The sequence below is a fragment of the Phodopus roborovskii genome, unplaced genomic scaffold, assembly GCF_943737965.1.
Source record: "Phodopus roborovskii unplaced genomic scaffold, PHOROB, whole genome shotgun sequence".
Lineage (NCBI taxonomy): Eukaryota > Metazoa > Chordata > Mammalia > Rodentia > Cricetidae > Phodopus > Phodopus roborovskii.
The window spans coordinates 414,775-432,593 of NW_026126484.1; the positions used below are offsets into that span (position 1 = coordinate 414,775).

A 17,819-nucleotide genomic window follows, 5' to 3' on the forward strand; every position below is an offset into this window, starting at 1 on the left:
CTCCTAAGAGGAGGTTTAACCTAGTGTTATGTTGTTGAACTAGACTAGTGCCCATTCTCAGTACAGTACAAAGAATTCATTTTTACTACCTATTATGTTCCCTTTTTTTGTGTTTGTGTTCAGGACCCTGGGTTCAATCCTCAACGCTGAAGAAAAAAATTACAATAGAAAAGGAAAAGTATAGAAAGTGATAGAATCAGACTTGTCAAAGATTGAGGATAGACTGTCCTAATGAAAGCGACTCTGAGAGGTGCAGCTGACAAACTTGTGAAATACAAAGCAATTTGGTATGACTGGAAAGAGTCCAACAGTACAGGGGTATGAAATGAAACTGTGAAGGTAATAGGATAGGTTATGCTCTAGATTTTACCCTAAGTAAGATGTGGAGTCAGGAGTGTATCCTGAGCCATGAAGGGAATAGCTGGTCTCGTATTTAATGGAATCTCCTGTTTGCTGAGTATAAATAGCCATATGACAGAAAGAGGAGACCCTCTAAGAGGCTTCTTAGATAAATCAGTGGTAGCCCAGAATGAGACAACTGAAGTATGAAAGTTGCCAAATCCTTGATAAGTTTTAAAGAAGAGGTACCAAACTTAATTAATGAATTATTGTTACAAGTATTACAATGTACATGTTGGTGGAATTTAGTGTCTAGTAAAGGAAGAAACATGAATCCCAAGCTGACTAAAGCTTACTTTCAAGTTAGAGGGACATATCACACACACACACACACACACACACAAACACACACACACACACGTGAAAACATGTGTAATACTTCTCATAATTAGTGCCTGAAGGGATGGCTTAGTCATTTAGAATACTTGATGCTCTTGGAGAAGACCCATCTTTGCTTCCCAGCACCTAGAATCATCTGTAACTCTAGTTCTGGAGGATCTTATACCCTCTTCTAACCTCCTTGGGCACTAGGCACATACATGGTGCATATATATATATATATATATATATGCATGCATGCAAAGCACTCACACACTCTAAATACTTCTTTTAGTGCCTTGAAAAGGAATAAAACATCAAGCTGGATAGAGATAAAGGACCACACCTTTGTCAATTAAACATTTTTTCCCCTTGTATTCCAGGCTGCCCTCAAACTTGCTTTGTGTAGCTGAAGATGACTGTGCTTCTGATCCTCATCTCCACCTCCTGAGTGATGGGATTACAGGTGTCCCAGTCTTTCATCACCACACCTGGCTAATTTGGTGCTGGAGGCTGAACTCAGCATGCCATGTATGATAGGTAAACATTCTACCACATCCAGCTCATTTTGCCTTTGTAAAAAATTGTTCTTTCTGAACTTAAAAATTAAGGAGCAAACCCCATGGATTTATGAAGAAACATCAACTTACAGAGAGGACAAGCAAGGATTAGAATTATGAAGTATCATAAGCCTGCTATGTTCATACACTGTAAAGGTTTTAAGGAACGAATGGTAAATTTGTGTAGGTCAGAGAAGTGGAGGTGATATGGGAAGCCTGGAAAGCAGATAATGTAAAAACCCGAGACCAAAGAGCAGAGGGGAGACTGATTGTTGGGACAACCAAAGATGTGCTGAGAGGCAGGGAGGAAAGACCAAGAGCAAGGAGGAAATGAGGGTGCTAGAGAGAGGAGGTACTAAGGTAAAAAGGGAAGAAAAAAGTAAAAGACAGTAAAGCAGGGACGGGGAATGGAAAATCAACAGGGAAAAGGCTGACTGGCAAGGAAGGAAATGAAGATGCAGAGGAAAAGAAAGCCAGGTGCAGGGAGCATTGCTATGTCAGCCAGCCTCTACAGACTCTAGCGTCTGGCTATGCTTTAGCGATTACTAAGGACGCCTGACCTGTCAGGAGAGCATCCCAAAAGAAACATGAGCTTCTCATGAAAGCAAAGCCCAGCTATGACGGCATATCATAGGTTTTTAGTGATGGAGAAAGAGAGCATACCTGAACCTTTCCTTGCACAGAGTGCTGGACAGAATGGCAGCCAAGGCTCCATGGCTGGGTTTCTTATTTCTGGTTTCCCTCTGGGGGCTGTCAGCTCCAGGTAAGAGGGGGTTGAGGGTCGAGTAGGGAGACCTACAGAACCCAGCCTAACTCCCATGCCTTCCTGTTTCATAGCCTTGCTTCTCAGGCGCCTGAGAGAACACATTCAGAAATTTCAGGAGAGCTCCAGCCTGAATCCAGGCTTCGGTCTAAGCCAGGGTTTTATGGATGTCCCCAAACAAGGGTGGCTGGAGCAACCTCTGGATCCCTTCAACACATCTGATAGACGGACCTTCTTGCAGGTAAGTCTAGTAGAGGAAGTCACTGTTCACTTCACTGTCTGGTCAGTCACCTTACTCTATTCCTAGTTTGTGTCCCCCAAACCTCTAGCCTCCTCTTTTTACCTTGTCCTACACACCAGTAGTCTCAGAACTTGGAGGGCCAGGAGTTTGATAGCCTGGGCTCCATAATGATTTAAGACCAGTGTGAGTGACATAATACTGCCTCAAAGGGCAGGGAGCCTAGCAGATTTTAGCATGTAGAAGTTCAAACTAGCCTTGAAACCAGTAGTAACAACAGGTGTTCAAAAATCACAAGAAGGAATAAACAAATTTACACTTTTCTACTGCCTCCCCTGTACATAATCTCCAAAGGGTGTCCTACTATTCCTGCTCCCACTAACACTGCTTCCCAAAATAATAGGAGCCTACCATGCACCAGCCAGATCTCTCTGCCCTGAGGATTTCAGAATAAAAACACAAACAAAAATCAGTTTATTGAGCACATTGCAAAACCACAGCAAGCTGGGCAGTATCTAGAGTCCCCACCTCTGCATCCCAGAACCCAAAATATCTCCTTCTATGGTTATGTGACCTACACAAGCCCAGCTAAGACACCACTAAATAGAAGTATTCTTAGGGAAAAGGCTGAAGTGAAGGAGGAGTCAGGATGCTGTGTCATTTCTTCTCTCTCACCTCCACTCTTAGCGGTACTGGGTGAATGATCGACACCGAGCTGGCCAAGATGCACCTGTATTTCTTCACATAGGGGGTGAAGGCAGCCTTGGGCCTGGCTCAGTGATGGCAGGTAAGAAGCAAGGTTTGGGGAGCTGGAGACTAGGAAGGAGAACCACAGATGACAATAATGTGAGCCCTCAGAAGCCCATAGTTCATAACTCATGTCCACCTCTCTACCATGTGCTCTTCACAGGGCATCCTGTAGCACTGGCCCCTGCCTGGGGGGCCCTGGTGATAAGTTTGGAACACAGATTCTATGGTCTGAGTATGCCTTCTGGGGGCCTGGATATGGCCCAGCTTCGATACTTGTCCAGCCGCAATGCGTGAGTGGGGATAAGGAAAGTGTTTGAAATTATAAGACTAGAATGCTGTTAATGTTTCCACAGCTGTGTCTCTGCTACTGTCCATTATCCTCTGAGTGTCCGGCTTCCCCTCTTCTCTGTGTTTCATAGTCTCTTACTCTTTCACCTGTCATCTCTAACCCTCTCTTTCTAATTCTGACTTTCTCTTGCCTTCCATTCTTGTCTTTCTGTCCAAAGAACACTGTGAGCAGTCTCTCACTGTGGACTACTATTCCTGACCACCAGAATCTCTCTTAGCAATTATAGCCACATCCTGTTTCTGCCCTTGACCTCCATGTAGAAAATGGAATCCTGTCTGAGCATATATAGGATCATGACTCTCAAGATCATTGCTTACACCTCCCCTGCTGCTCAGGAGTCTTTCTAGAAGCCAGTTATCTCTGACACTCACAGTAGCTTAGCTACACTCAAATTCTTGCTACACACTGGCAGATATATTGTCTCAAGCTTTGGAACTTTTCCCTCTTCAAAGAGCAGCCTTTCCCCAGATATTTGTTTGTCTCTCCTTTGTGCCTCATGTCTGTGACTAACCCCCACTATTTCTTCCCCCAACCTCTCACCGCCTTTAATACTCTCAGCCAGGCTTATCTCTTGTTTCTGACTTTGCACCTCTCTTTTTCTATCGGTCTACATCTCTCCTTCTCAGTTTTCTCTAAAAGCTCAATTGACTTCGAATGGACAGCCACAAGGCTGAGAACCATCTCAGAAAAGCTGAGAGAGGAGATACTGCAGTGTCTTTCTCCTTTCTGCTTTGAGTTTCTCCCAGCCCCCAGTTCCTTAGCCTATCCAGCCTCCCTCATCTTCTGAGGAGCCCTCCTTGACTACCCCGGCTTCTTTTTATTTTTGTTAAGTTTTTAAGCTAACGTGCTAGGGAACTTTTCTGTTCTCACCTAAAACGAGTATTGAAAGAAGGTAGGTGGGTCTTCTCCCTTGGCTTAAGCAGAAAGGGTCATCGGGAAAAGCCTGGAACCCAGCTTAGGTTAAGGGATGGGCATATAGAGGACCCCAGGAGTGGAAGGTCCAACGCTCCCTCTTTTGCAGGTTGGCTGACGTGGCCTCCGCCCGCCAGGTGCTCTCCCGCCTCCTCAACGTGTCCTCTTCCAGCCCCTGGATCTGCTTCGGAGGCTCCTACGCTGGCTCTCTGGCGACCTGGACCCGGTTGAAGGTTCTCGGAATTTCATGAGTGGGCAGGGGTGGAGAGGTCCTCCTAGTGTCCGAACCAGGAATATTAGGGCGCACTCCCCCGCCGCTACCTACTCATGCACGTCACTGGGGCGGAAGAGGGATTTGGGTCATGGGCACCCCTCCTCGGTCCAGGCTGACCCCGCTCCTTTCGTAGTTCCCCCACCTAGTCTTCGCCGCCGTCGCCTCCTCCGCACCGCTTAGCGCGGTGCTGGACTTCTACGCCTACAACGAGGTAAGAGGTCAGTGGCGGGGGTGGGGGATGAGTGGGACCCGAGGCAAAGCCAGAGCCGGCCGTTCCCTTTCGTCCTTCCTGCCCGCCGCAGGTGGTGGCCAGAAGCTTGACACAAGTTGCGATTGGCGGATCGCTGGAGGTAGGCGGGAGCCTAAAGTGTGGAGAAAGAAGAGAGAGCGGGAAGAGCTCAGGAGAGCTCGGTTAGGGCAGCCGTGTTGCGGAAGACTTTAGTCCCGGGATTCGGGGATGTTTGGGAATTGCTGGGACTGGAGACTGGAGGATGCATCCAGAGAGGAGGGAGCCGTGTAGGGATAGGAGGTACTGGAGGGCTAGAGAGGAGCCAATAAAGGGCGGGGCCGAGGAGGGGCGTGGCAGGTGAGGGAAGGACTTATCGGAGGGTGGGGCCTTTATCTAGTCTTCCGGAGTGAAAGTAGAACCCTGAAGAAGATGCGAAAGAATAGGAGGGAAAATTTAGAGAGGACATGGACCCGGGGTGGGAACCGCCCCAAGAGGATGCGGTTCTAAGCAAGGGAAAACCCAGGCCTCCCGTGAACGTCGCTTCTCGGTTTCCGAAGTGTCTAGCGGCGGTCTCCGCAGCATTCGCGGAGGTGGAGCGGCTTCTGCGCGCAGGCCCCGCCGCTCAGGCTGTGCTGAGAGAGGAGCTGGGCGCCTGCGGGTCCCTGGATCTTAAGGAAGACCAGGGGGAGTTGCTGGGGGCGTTGCAGGCGCTGGTGGGAGGCACCGTGCAGTACGACGGGCAGGCGGGAGCGCCGCTAAGAGTGCGCCAGCTCTGCGGGCTCCTCCTCGGGGACTCTGGCAACCGCAGTCACTCCACGCCCTACCTCGGGCTTCGCCGGGCGGTGCAGGTAAGCTACCCGGACGTGCGCGCGAGCCAGGAGTTAGCAGACCAAGGCTGCGCTTCCACTTCTGCTGAACTCAGACAATCGAAACCCTTTTCTTATCCTTAGGTTCTTCATCAGTAAAATAAGGTTTGCATACTGCACCCGGCTGATAGTAAAGTTAGCTTATTAAGCAACACACGGTATACAAATGTTAGAGAACATGATTATCTCTTTTTACCTTGTTATTTGTTCTTAGACGCAGCACTATCTGGCAAATGGCAAGTGCACAATAGTACTTAAGATTTAAGTGGGGGCTCTGAGATAAGAGTTCTAGGGGTACCCCTACTTCCCGTTTTACAGTTACGGTTCCTCACTTTCCCTGCTCTAATTCTGGACCAAGTTCTTTAAGAATACCCTACAACACCTGTAAGTAATACTCCACTTACAGAAGAGCAAACAGGTAGAACGGTTGACTCTTGCCCAGGGTATTGCAGATGGTAAGAACTTGGATATTTAGTTACAGGGACCTCCCTCCCACTGACTTCTGACACCCAGGAATACTCAGGAACTTATCCTTCTCACTTTTGACTTGTAGCCCTACTATGGGCCCTTGGCACCCTTACTTGCGACTATATATGTATTCTTGTATGTGTTTGTTGTCCCCTAGATAGTCTTGCGCAGCATGGGCCAGAGGTGTTTAAGCTTTTCCCGGGCAGAGACAGTGGCACAGCTGAGAGCCACCGAAGCTCAAGTGTCTGGCGTGGGGGACCGGCAGTGGTTGTACCAAACGTGCACTGAGTTCGGCTTTTGTGAGTGGACTGCCAAACTCCCAAACCAGAGCATCTTAAAGATTCTCTGAACTCAGGGTCACAATTAACCAGACCCCTAGGCCCTGTGTAACCCCAGAGGTGCCTGGCTGGAGAATGTAATCAGTCACCTGGTGAGACATGCCTTCTAACACTCACACTTCAGGCCTCAACCTGAGTGCCCCCTTCTCCCTCTCTCCTTCCTTGTGTTTCCTGTTTTGTATCACAGAAAATCTCTGGCCTTGATTGGTCATTGGGCTAGAAATGTTACCTTGATGCCTCCTTCCCATAGTCCAGACGTCCTGTCAAGCACTGAGTCTTGCCCACTCTGCAACCTATCTTCCCCTCCTCTATTTCTTACTCTGTGGTCCTGCCAGAGCCACCCCTGCCCCGCCCCACACACACACTGCTGCCTGGATTCCCTGGCCTTTTCTACTATCTAGGCTTGAACTTCACCTGTGCAGTCTGACTTCTGTACCATAGCCAGAGAAATCTTCCTATATATGAGATTGTACTTCAGTGACCCAAGGTTGGAGTTGCCAGACAAAATACAGGATGACCAGTTAAATCTGAACTGCAGAAAGCAAACAAACACTGCACATTAAAAAACTCAAACATTACAAGTACAAAAGAAGTGGGATTTTTGTGTTTCTGAATATAGATATCCTGAATCATTTGTCAAATCTGGTCATCTTACCCCAGAATTAAGCCTTTGTTTTCTTTTGTGGGACATAGTCTTACTATGTAGCCCAGGTTTACCTTAAACTCACAGTATCCTCCTGCTTCAACCTGAATGCTGACATGACAGGTATATGCCACCATATCCAGCTCAAAGTTGAGTTCTAATTTCTTTCTACACTTTGAAGACAAGCAAGGGAAGTGGCATGACATAAAATGTTCAAATTCTATTTCCTGTCTACACGCTCTTGGACAAACTCCAGCAAGTACCCCGCTGAGATTAGCCAGTTTACACATCCATAAACTGGCAATAACAGCAGTACTTTTCTTCTTACACAGCTTGGCGTATTTTAGGCTGCCCAATACACCAGCTTAGAAATTTGACATCTTCTTGTTCAATGTGCTAGGATGATCTATTCCACCTTTTGTATGGTTTGCTGATCTTTCAGTCTCACCACAAGACACCCCCAATTTCTTCCATTTTTTTCTCAAGACAAAAACCTGTGTCCCACTTCTAACATGAATATATGTATGTATGTATGTATGTATGTATATTCCCCCTTCTCCCCGTCTAAGTGCTATATAACAACAGAGCATAGAATTATTTGGTTACCACTTTCTGCTCAATATTGCCCAGCATATGTCTGAGTGCATTGTAGGTAGTCAACAAATGGTGAAGGAAGGAAAACATTCATGTGAGGCCAAGGAAGTTACCCAGAAGAGTATGAGCTGTGGATTTTAAGCAGGGGAGTCATGATCCAATTTGAGAACCAGTCATTGCAGATTCTCTCTTCCCTCTAAACCTTTGCACTTTTTCTTTTCCCTATTGGTCATTTCTTCTTATTGTTTGGCTCAACCATCCAAATTTTCCAAATCCTTATTCTTGCAGGGTGCCCTCCCTAAGCTCATTGAGCTCTCTCTAGAAGCCCCACCTCCTCTCTTTTTCCATCACAGCCCCACTCAGGGATGTCATGATCTGGGATAGGTGAGCCTGTTTGGCAGAACTGTAAGCTCATGAAGGTCACTACTAGGAGTGTTTTTAAAAATTATTATTGAAGGAGAGTAGGGGCCTGGCTATATATATTCTTCATACTTAAAGATATTCTCTTTCCACAGATGTCACCTGTGAGAGTCCTCATTGTCCTTTTTCCCAGCTTCCAGCACTGCCCTCCCAGCTAGATCTGTGTGAACAAGTGTTTGGTCTCTCAGCTTCATCTGTTGCTCAGGCTGTGGCCCAGACAAACTCTTACTATGGTGGCCAGACCCCCAGAGCCACCCAAGTACTTTATGTTAATGGTGAGTATGCCACCAGAGCCTGGCTCTACAACATTATTGTAGCCCCAGTTCAGCACCATCCTCTCCTTTGTTTCCAGGGGACACCGATCCCTGGCAGGTGCTAAGTGTAACACAGGACTTGGGACCCTCTGAGCCAGCTCTTCTCATTCCTAGTGCCTCTCACTGCTTCGATATGGCACCTATGAGACCTTCAGACTCTCCCAGCCTCCGACTGGGGCGCCAGGTAAGAGAAAAGGCTCTGAGTATTTTATATGCTCATTTATATACTTACTTGCATGACCCTTCTTTTACCAGTGCTGAGTTCTGATTTCCAGAATGTTCTGCAACTCTTTACAGAAAATCTTCCAGCAGTTACAGGTCTGGCTTAAAGATACAAAGAAGAACCAGGATTGATGTGTGATCTAAACCCAGTCCTTCACCAGTCGTATCATGGCAACTTCATCCTGGCATTTTTCTACACTGTTACAAAAGAAATCAGTTGGCTTGGAAGGAGGAAATCCCAAGACTTGGAATTCAGTGCCTATTCTGCATGCTTGTTTTCCAGTCATCCTCACTGCCAACTAGAAGTTGTATTTGTCATAGTTTGTGTAAATGTAGGCCAGTGATTACTGTCCTTGCAGGCATCCAGATTCTGTGTGGTAAATGTCAGGGAAATATGGCTCTACATGCTGGAGCTTTCTACTGTAAGATCAGAATCTGGCTTGAACTGGGCACCTACTGCACATGACTCTCTACTTCCAAACTCTGTCTTAGTCTGCCGTGGTTAATTATTGTCAACTTAACTAAATTTAGAATCATCATGGAAACAACTCTGGACTGTCTTTGAGGACGTATCCAGCAAAGTTATACTAGAAAGACTCCCCTGAAGTGATGGTGACATCTCTGAGGTTCCAGCTAAGTAAAAAGGGAAACTGAGCACCAATATTCATGCCTCCCTGCTTTCTGACTAGTTGTCTCACATTCCTGCGGTTAATGGCTAGGCTCACAACCAAAAATAACCATCACACTTCCATTTAGATATTTAGTATGTGTGCTGCTCTTACACATGGTGTGTGCTTATTGTCTGTTCAGAGTCAGGCTGCCCTCCTCAAAAAGAGAAACACACCCTTCCTGCAGAATTCACATACTTGGGTTTTCCTCCTGCTCTGCTAGATGAGCCTTCAAATATTTTCTGCAAAGGTCCTTTCAGTTTGACACCTAGATGGGTTTAGCATAGATCCACCCTCTCCCTTTAAGCATTCTCAGAGATTCTGGAGAGAATTCACCCTGGAGGTTGTTAAAGGAGCAGCCTCTTAGCAGTGATATTATGGGTATCACCAAAAGCTTAAAGAAAAAAAAGAAATAAAAATCTCTAGCATAGCCCCCTTCCTTTGCTGGCTTGCTTGCTCCTAAGTGGTTGTCACTATCCTAGACTTGCAAAGATTAAAAATTAAATGAAACCTCATCAACTGAAAAATGTCTGCATAGCAAAGGAAACAACAAAATGAGAGGGCTGTCCAAGGGCTGGGAGAAAACATATCATAGCCATGTCTCAGATAAGGGGCTAATATAAAAACATCAGGAACTCACACTCAATAACAAAAATAATGATAAAATGGGCAAAGCTGGGTATGGTGATGCACATCTGTAATTCCAGCACTCAGGAAGCTGAGGCAGAAGAATAATGAATTGGCCATCAGCCTGGCTATACACTGGTGGTCTCCATTGGTAGTCAGTGGTTTGAAAGTACGAAGTTGTTGTTATTCTCAAAATTTCTTAATTTTCTCCTTGTTATTCACAAAAAAATAATTTGTAGTCATAGACAGAAACCCGACTAAACGTTTTCCAGAGTAAGCATAAGAACGGCCAACTGGTATGTGATGCCATTCTCGCTGTCATTAATCACCAGAGGAGGCAGCATGCACACCTGTTGGGATGGCTGCTGTTACTAAGAGTATTACTAAGAGTGTAAGAGAAAGCAAGTGTTGGTGAAGGTTTGGAGAAAAGGGAACCTTACACTTTGTTATGGGGACTGTAAATTACTACAGATGTAGTAGAAAACACTATGGACAAGCAGAAAGCATCAAAAATTATATGATCCAGCAAACCCTTTTATTGTGTATATTTACAAAGGAAATTCAAAATTTAAGTTGGCAGAGGAAGGAATCCCAACCAGCATCCTTCCTTTCCTGGGCTATGGGACTTAGCTCCTCCTAGTCTCTGGGACAGGAATCCCCACTGCACCCACACTCACAGGGTCTTCTAGCTCATGGGACATTGATGGACAGGCTGTACTCCTAGGATGGTCACCAACTTTTGACCTCTTCTATCTCAGTGGTGGGGAGGGTAAAACAGGAAGAACTTTATTGCTTAGACTTTTTGGATTTACCTAGAGAAATTTGGAAGGATGCCATTTGTGCCTGGTGTTCTGGTGTGCACTTTCTGTAGATTGGGAGACATGGGGTGGCAGGGTAACTCAGTCAGAATACAATGACAAAGCTATGGATTCTAACAGACAACTATATCTGTGAATGTTGTCAACTTGCTTAGCCAAGAACAAAACTGTAAATGCCCAGGCCATAGCTTAGTAATGAAAATGCTTCTCCTGAAGGGCTGGTGAGAGACTGGGGATGGAGTCCCTAGCCACAATGCCACTTAGCCCTTGGGAGATCCTGGGTTCCATCACCAGCACCACAAAAAGGAGATGGTAGGGTTGCAGGGAGAGGAGGGATATGAGGCTTGGACTGCATGGCAACCATTGCTGCTTGACAAAGTTTCAGAATTTCGACACGGCAGACTACAATTCTTCAGCATTCTTTTACTTTCATTTTTAAATGATTCTCATTATTGTGGGGCCCAGAGCAGCTTAAACACATTGCTTGCTGCCTGCTGCCATGGCAGGCTTAATAAAAGTCAGCTAAAAGGTAGGCCTGATTTTCAGTTTACTGGCAGACAGTACTAGGTTCCAGTAAAAGCCATAAGCTGACACCACCCAAAGAGGGCCAGCATCTAAGGGGAAGTACCTGATATTCCAGACATCCCAACCATTAAATAAGATTAGATAAGATCACAGATGTCCTTGAGCCCAGCATGTGCCTATTCCCCTTTTGTCTAGACACCCCTAGATAAGTGTCAGCCAACTTGAAGCCTGAAAATCCCTTCACCCTCAACCTCTACTATGATTTAAAATAAAACAAAAAACCTACCTCACCTGGGCTGGGCACTCTCTGTTCTCAACCACAGCATCTGGATAGATAAAGGCTCTTTGCTTTTGTGTATACTGAGTGCAAACTCTGGTGTTGTTAGAGGAACACCCCACCCCACCCCCACCCCAGCAGCCTGGGCATCACAATTATGTGTTATAGGAGTTTGTTATCTCTTTTCCTTTGGGAAATTTCATGTAGGCTTTAAAGGATGAAAATGTATAAAATGGTAGCCTCTTCAAACAAAATAATTTGGAAAAACATCCCCACCACTGAAGAACCATATAGCTAGATGTCTCTGCTGCACACAGGAATCCCATTGTACCTTTCTAATTACACCAAGAGCTGGAAGTTCGAGATTTAATAACTGGATACCCATGGATGAATGCAATTCGGGAACATCTCAGTGCTTATGCTGCCTCTGCATCTGGCTCCTTGAGGAATGAAAATTGCTTTTAAACTCTAGTGAAGTATCTGGTTCACAGAAGAAGCCCTTTTCCCAAGGTCGGGTCTTATAAGAACCTCCATTCCCTCAGGACCTCTAGGAAAGTTCCTGCTTGCTAAAGGGAGTCACTCTCCTGCAGGAAGAACTTGTGGCCCTTCCATTAATATAGAAGGGATCCTAGGTACAGTTACAGAACCTTTGAGACATTTAGATACTTGCTGAACTTACCACTTTTGTTTCAGGAAAAATGCTATGATGAAGTTAATAGCCACTTTTGTCCCTGAATCTTTGCTTTCAATCTTGCTTGTGGCTAAACTGTTGAGTATAAAAAGTGTAGCCTTTTTCCAGTAAACACTGGGGCAACCATCCCTATTCACCCTCAAATCAGTTCAGTTCCCCATCCCCTACTTCCCCCTCACCCCCCACACCAACTCTGCAACTCCTCTTTGGGACCTGAACCCCAGCAGGTGTGGGCTCTGGTTTTGTTTTGCTTTGAATGCAGTAATTTGGAATCTGTACACTTAAAGGGAAAAATATAGAGCCAAGAGATTTTAAGGGGGGTTGGGAAAGAGGACAGGCGGTCATTAGATGGAAAGAAAACAGAGAGGGCTCCTGTGGAGAAGGGAGACCAGAGAAAGGAGGGGGTCAGAGGGCAATGAGGAAAGGGATGAATAAGAATGTATAATAGTCTTACGTAGGAAATCCCATAACGAAACTCATTACTAAAAATTAATAAAAATAAAAGTAAAAAATAGGAAGAAAAGAAATATGAAGAATCAAATTTTTTGTTCTGATTTAGGAAAATGTTATGTTATATTTGTTCATGTGATAGATAGATGTGTGTGTGTGTGTGTGTGTGTGTGTGTGTGTGTGTGGATCATCGGCTATGCATGGCAATCAGTGGGCAGTTTGTGGGAGGTTCTCTCCTTTGACTCCATGAATCCTAATAGACTTTCTGTTTACTGATGTAGTAAGTCAGATAAAGCAGAACTGAAAAACTGTAACAACAGGTTTATTTGAGTAAAGCAACTCCCTAATGAGTTCTCCAGATTGGGGGGAGGGGTCTGGGGGAGGTAGCTGCACCTCTGAACTAAAGGAAAAATTCGTAACTTGGCTTTATTTGGAGACTCTAAACCTGGTGGGGTTTGGAGAGGGATAAGGGCTTTTCTGCTCTTACAGGGGTGAGCTGGAGGTTCTAATGAAACATCCTACCTTGAAGCCAAATTGTCAAGTTTGGTGGCAAGCCCTGCTACTTATTGAACATTGTTGCCAGCCCAGGGGGGGGAAAATGTTTTTACACACTAGTCATATTTACAACTCCTGCCTTTTGTTCTCTGGTCTCCACAAGCATTTCATGGTGTGAAAGACTCTACCACACACAGACTAAATGTTATAAATTTTTAAAAAGAAATAGTTACAAATAGGTAATAATTTACATAGACCTTACTCCACCCTTCCATCCTCCAATCTCCAGAAAGTAGTGTTCTTTTTGTTTGTTTGTTTCTGGTATATGCTCTTATGTGGAAAAGGAAATTGTAAAAATTTGTGGGTAATTCTGTATACAGTCACACCCTGCCTGCTCAAACAAACTGAAAATATTTAAATGCATGAGTTAAGCATTCACAGGCAGTGAAGTATAATAGATTTTGTGTCTCCTGATAATAGGTTCCTCTGCTGACACAGTAAACCAGATCAAGCTGAATTGCAAAAAAAAAAAAAAAAAAAAAAAAAAAAAAAAAATGTAACCACAGGTTTATTTGAGCAAAGCAACTCCTGGGTGGGTGGTTTCTCTAGTCCCAGAGATGGAGGCTGGAGATGGAGGGGTGATGACATGTCCAACACAAACTGTGTTTGTGCCCAAGTATGGTCAAAGGCTGAATGCTTAAACCGGGTCTTGTGCTGCTGGTGGCAACAGGGGAAGAAGTTGCAATTGTCTCCAAGAATGCAGAACTGGGCTTTTGGGCACCTTTTCTTTGTTGCCTTGAAAGGATGGGGGTGGGAGAGGAATGAGGCTTTTTTGGATTATGCAGGGTAAGCTGGAGGTAGATGATTGGTGTTTTTTGTTCTAAAATTGCTCATACGTTAACAATGTGACATGTATTATATCTGCTGTAATTTTTTAAAGACACTGTAACATGTATATGACCCAGGCTAATTTGGAACTGAAAATCTTCCTGCTTAGCTTCCTCAGTCAGTACAGACTCCCATGTTTGACTGTTAAAATCTTTAAAGTGATGTTTTCTTTTCTCACAAAAAAAATTATTTTGGGTGAAGAAGGTGACTCAGAGATTAAGGGTACTTTCTGCCAGGCCTGAAAACCTGTGCTAGAAAGGAGCCCACCCTCAAAACTTTCCTCTGACCTTTATTTTTGTACCATAGCATCCACACATACACACACAAATAGACACATACAATAAATAAATAGATACATGTACTTCCACACATGACTGTCAGGGCCCACAGAGATGGCTCTGCTTACCTTGGCTTTAGGTCAGAAAGTTCAAAACTATCCTTACTCCTCCAAGGTAAAGTCATAAGACCTAAAGGTCTAAGGTGTGGCTACTGTAGGATTTTTGGTTTTAGTCATGGATTTCTTATTCAAATAACAAGAGATTTGGTCTGAGGTGTGGTTACTCTTCACCCTCAAGATCAGATAATGAGATATTTAGTCTAAGGCATGGTTATCATGGAGAATTAAGGAAGAAAGTCTGTTTCTTCCTTGTATTTTGATAAAGAAGACTTTTGCCATTCCCCCATTTTGGTTGGGGTATTTAAGAATGTTGAAGAGTGAACTTGGTGGGTTAGTATCCACTTGCTTGTTTATCTCTTTTTTAGTATCTTTATCTGCCATTTCTCAATCCACATTCCCCCCCACCAGGTATGAACTGGGCAAGTTGGCTGGATCCAACTAAAGCCCCACAAACACAGGTTAATACAGAGTGGGACCACAAAGACCAGCTACTACAGATGGATACTACACATGACAACATCAATGCATCCATGAACTCACTGCAGGTATGGTTATCTACACAAGGCCAAGTCAGTATGATGATCAGTCAGCATTCCAATAGGCAGCAATAATTGGATTATGTTATTAACACACACACACACACACACACAAAAGGTAGGAAGAGATTTGAAAGGGGGAGGATGGTGTGTTCAGGGTACTTGGGGAGAGTGGGAGAGGAAAGTTAGGGCAGTCAAGATTTGCTTACATGTATAAAATTGTTAATAGTAAATAAACTATTTTATTAATTGAATTTAACATTCTTTCTTGCTGTTTAGGAAGGTTTTAGTTATAGCATTGCCTTGATGGTGAGATTCTTCCATTTTTAATTCACTTGCACATAATCTGGTTTCCCTACATTTTCATTGGTGACCCCTGACTTAGTTATATCTACAGTACAACCCATTAATCTGTTTCTTCTTTTCTTTCCCCTTCTTCCCAGTTTACATGTGTCTTATTTTTTTTTATCAGAATAAAAAAATGTTTTGCTATCCTTTTATCTTTGTCTTTATGTTTTAGTCTCAGATATACAATTAAATATATTACATGCCCACTAAAGGGGCTTTTGATGAAGATTCACCTCTGGGTTGGTTGAAGCCCTTATTGTTGTAAATGTTCTATTTGCATTAAATACACACAGACCAGGAAGAACATGGCATGTCATTGGCCTTTTGAGACAAACACAAATGGACTGTTAGTGTCTCTATTGATCACAAAAACAAACAAACAAACAAACAAACAAATAAATAAATAAATCTGACTCTTTTAAGAAAAAAAGAAGAAGAAAACACATTTGCTGTGAGTTCTTAGCATTAGTTTCCCCACAGTGAACAATATCAGATGGCCTTCAATTCCTCAGAGAAATCCCTAGAATAAAGGCACACATAAAAACTCGTCTTCTTCATCTTGTAGGTCTGTACAACCTGAGAAAGGGGGTTGATTTCAGGACTGATTTGGAAAGATTTGAGGTCACCAAGCTTTTCTAGTCCCCTTCCCCTTTAATAACCTTTCAAATCCCCTTCATTAGGCAGGGAATGCCTCTTCTACTTGGGGTCCTCTGCTGTGCCTAGCTGTCTTTTACCAGTTCTTGTTAGAGAACAAAGACTATTACTTGGGAGAACAATTGAGCACTGGGGAGTCTAAAACACGGGTTGAATGGACCATCACATTTTAAGTGTTTTTAGCATGTAGAGTTGCATGCTAAATGTTAGTCCACTCAGCTGCTTTATTTAGTCTTAACCAGTTTTCGATATCCTTTTACTCTCAGATTTGGAGATGGGGCAAAACGTGAAGATGTGAAGGAGAGATAATTTTGAGCTGTAGTTGGTTAGTGCTCCTCCCCTAACACATTCACAAACTCCAATAAGCTGTCCTGGGACAAAGGACCTGGGTTTTAAATCGTTTGACTTTGTGTTTCCCCATGCCACCTCTGTTTTATCTTTGTGTAGTGCTATCCAAGGTAAAATACAAAAAAGATTGAGCTTCTGCTTAACAGGGCACCAAATCTATGCCCTCTGTCTTTCCAGTCTTGGCTCAGCAGAACAGAGTCTTCTGGGAAGTTCTGGCTGCCTATGGTTCGGCTTTTTCCGAGGTTGCAACTGGGGGTTAAGCTTGTGCTGGGGAAGTAGGAGGCTGGCCTGATCTGACCCGCAGAGGTAGACTGCAGTAGGTGCAGGAGGTGGGGGGTGGAGGGTGGGAGAGAGCTTCAATCACCAATGCAGCTGTAATCTTGTCACCTCCCAATAAGAATCATACACAGCATCTGCGCATATGAAGAAAATATTTTAAATATCCGCAGACCTAAGGTGTTTCCGCTTTTTATGTTCTCCAAATAATTTTGTTTAAAACCTGAAAGACCCCACTATGCATATTGCCTGTTTGAACTGCTCTTGCCAATTTGCCAAGGTCAAGTTATGGGGAAAGTACAAGAGGGAACCAGGTGCTGCTCTCATCCAACACCAACCATATATCTGTGGTCTGCAGCTAGGACCAAAGCAAGGTCAGCAGGACGGTATCCGGGATGCTGAGATAGTCATAACTGAATTCTTTGTATTCTTTGTGCCCAACTGGAATAACCAACTGTCCTTGGTTAACTACAATCGCTACATTTAGATGAAACAATGAAATCCCTGTAACCATGCTTCTGCTTCTGTAAGCCTGCTTCTTGCCACCCCAACCCTATATAAACTGCAAATGCTTTAACCAGGCAAGCTCTTTCAGTCTCCCAAAAGACTGAAGCGTCCACAGGTACCTGTGTGTAAACATTAAACAGCCTCTTGCATTTGCATCCAGTGGTCTGGTCTCATCTCTTGGGGCAAGGGCCTCCCCCTGACAGGCTCCGAACTCTTGGGGTCTTTCAAACCTATGGTTATAAAATCCTCTTCCCAGGTGTTTTATTTTACCTCTGAAGTCTCATTCCAGTTAAGAAACTACTATATTTGCCAAGGGGAGGCACTGCATCTGTTTAGTGGTGTTTTTGCAGAGATAGCTCCTGACAGTTTTCTATTCCTCCAAGATGGAGATCCCAGAATGTCCAATGGAGAGATGAACCAAGTAAAAAAAGATGGAGGAAATGTTTAATACCTCCTGGAAACCAGACCCAAATTTCCAGGCAGCTGTTGGGAAAGAAAATTTCTCTCACATGTGTCCTCTAGTGTCACTCAGACTTCCCTGTTGCTGATTTTAGTGTATAAGGAGGGCTCAATCATTTTGATCGTTTTGCAGTTTTAAAAAATATTAGTACTACAGAACCCTGGACAGATGGAAAACTTTCTCTTTGTAAACAAAGA

General features: G+C 44.3%; 1 protein-coding gene across 1 annotated transcript; it reads left to right on the forward strand.

Annotated features, from left to right (window-relative positions):
* The first annotated feature begins 1,973 nt into the window (after positions 1–1,973).
* Positions 1,974–9,320, forward strand: Prss16 (serine protease 16). The gene is made up of 12 exons (XM_051194616.1): positions 1,974–2,040; positions 2,115–2,281; positions 2,966–3,065; positions 3,189–3,318; positions 4,399–4,522; positions 4,697–4,774; positions 4,866–4,913; positions 5,350–5,640; positions 6,284–6,425; positions 8,217–8,396; positions 8,474–8,619; positions 8,733–9,320. Exons 1-12 carry the CDS (start codon positions 1,974–1,976, stop codon positions 8,787–8,789), a joined length of 1,530 nt encoding a protein of 509 aa, XP_051050573.1. The 3' UTR covers positions 8,790–9,320.
* The last annotated feature ends 8,499 nt before the right edge of the window (positions 9,321–17,819 follow it).

Bases quoted from the DNA above. Each gene is read 5' to 3' on its own strand.
- Prss16 (XM_051194616.1), top strand. From the start codon at position 1,974: ATGGCAGCCAAGGCTCCATGGCTGGGTTTCTTATTTCTGGTTTCCCTC. The intron at 4,775-4,865 runs GTAAGAGGTCAG...TGCCCGCCGCAG, and splicing joins ACTTCTACGCCTACAACGAG to GTGGTGGCCAGAAGCTTGAC. The intron at 8,620-8,732 runs GTAAGAGAAAAG...AACTCTTTACAG, and splicing joins GCCTCCGACTGGGGCGCCAG to AAAATCTTCCAGCAGTTACA.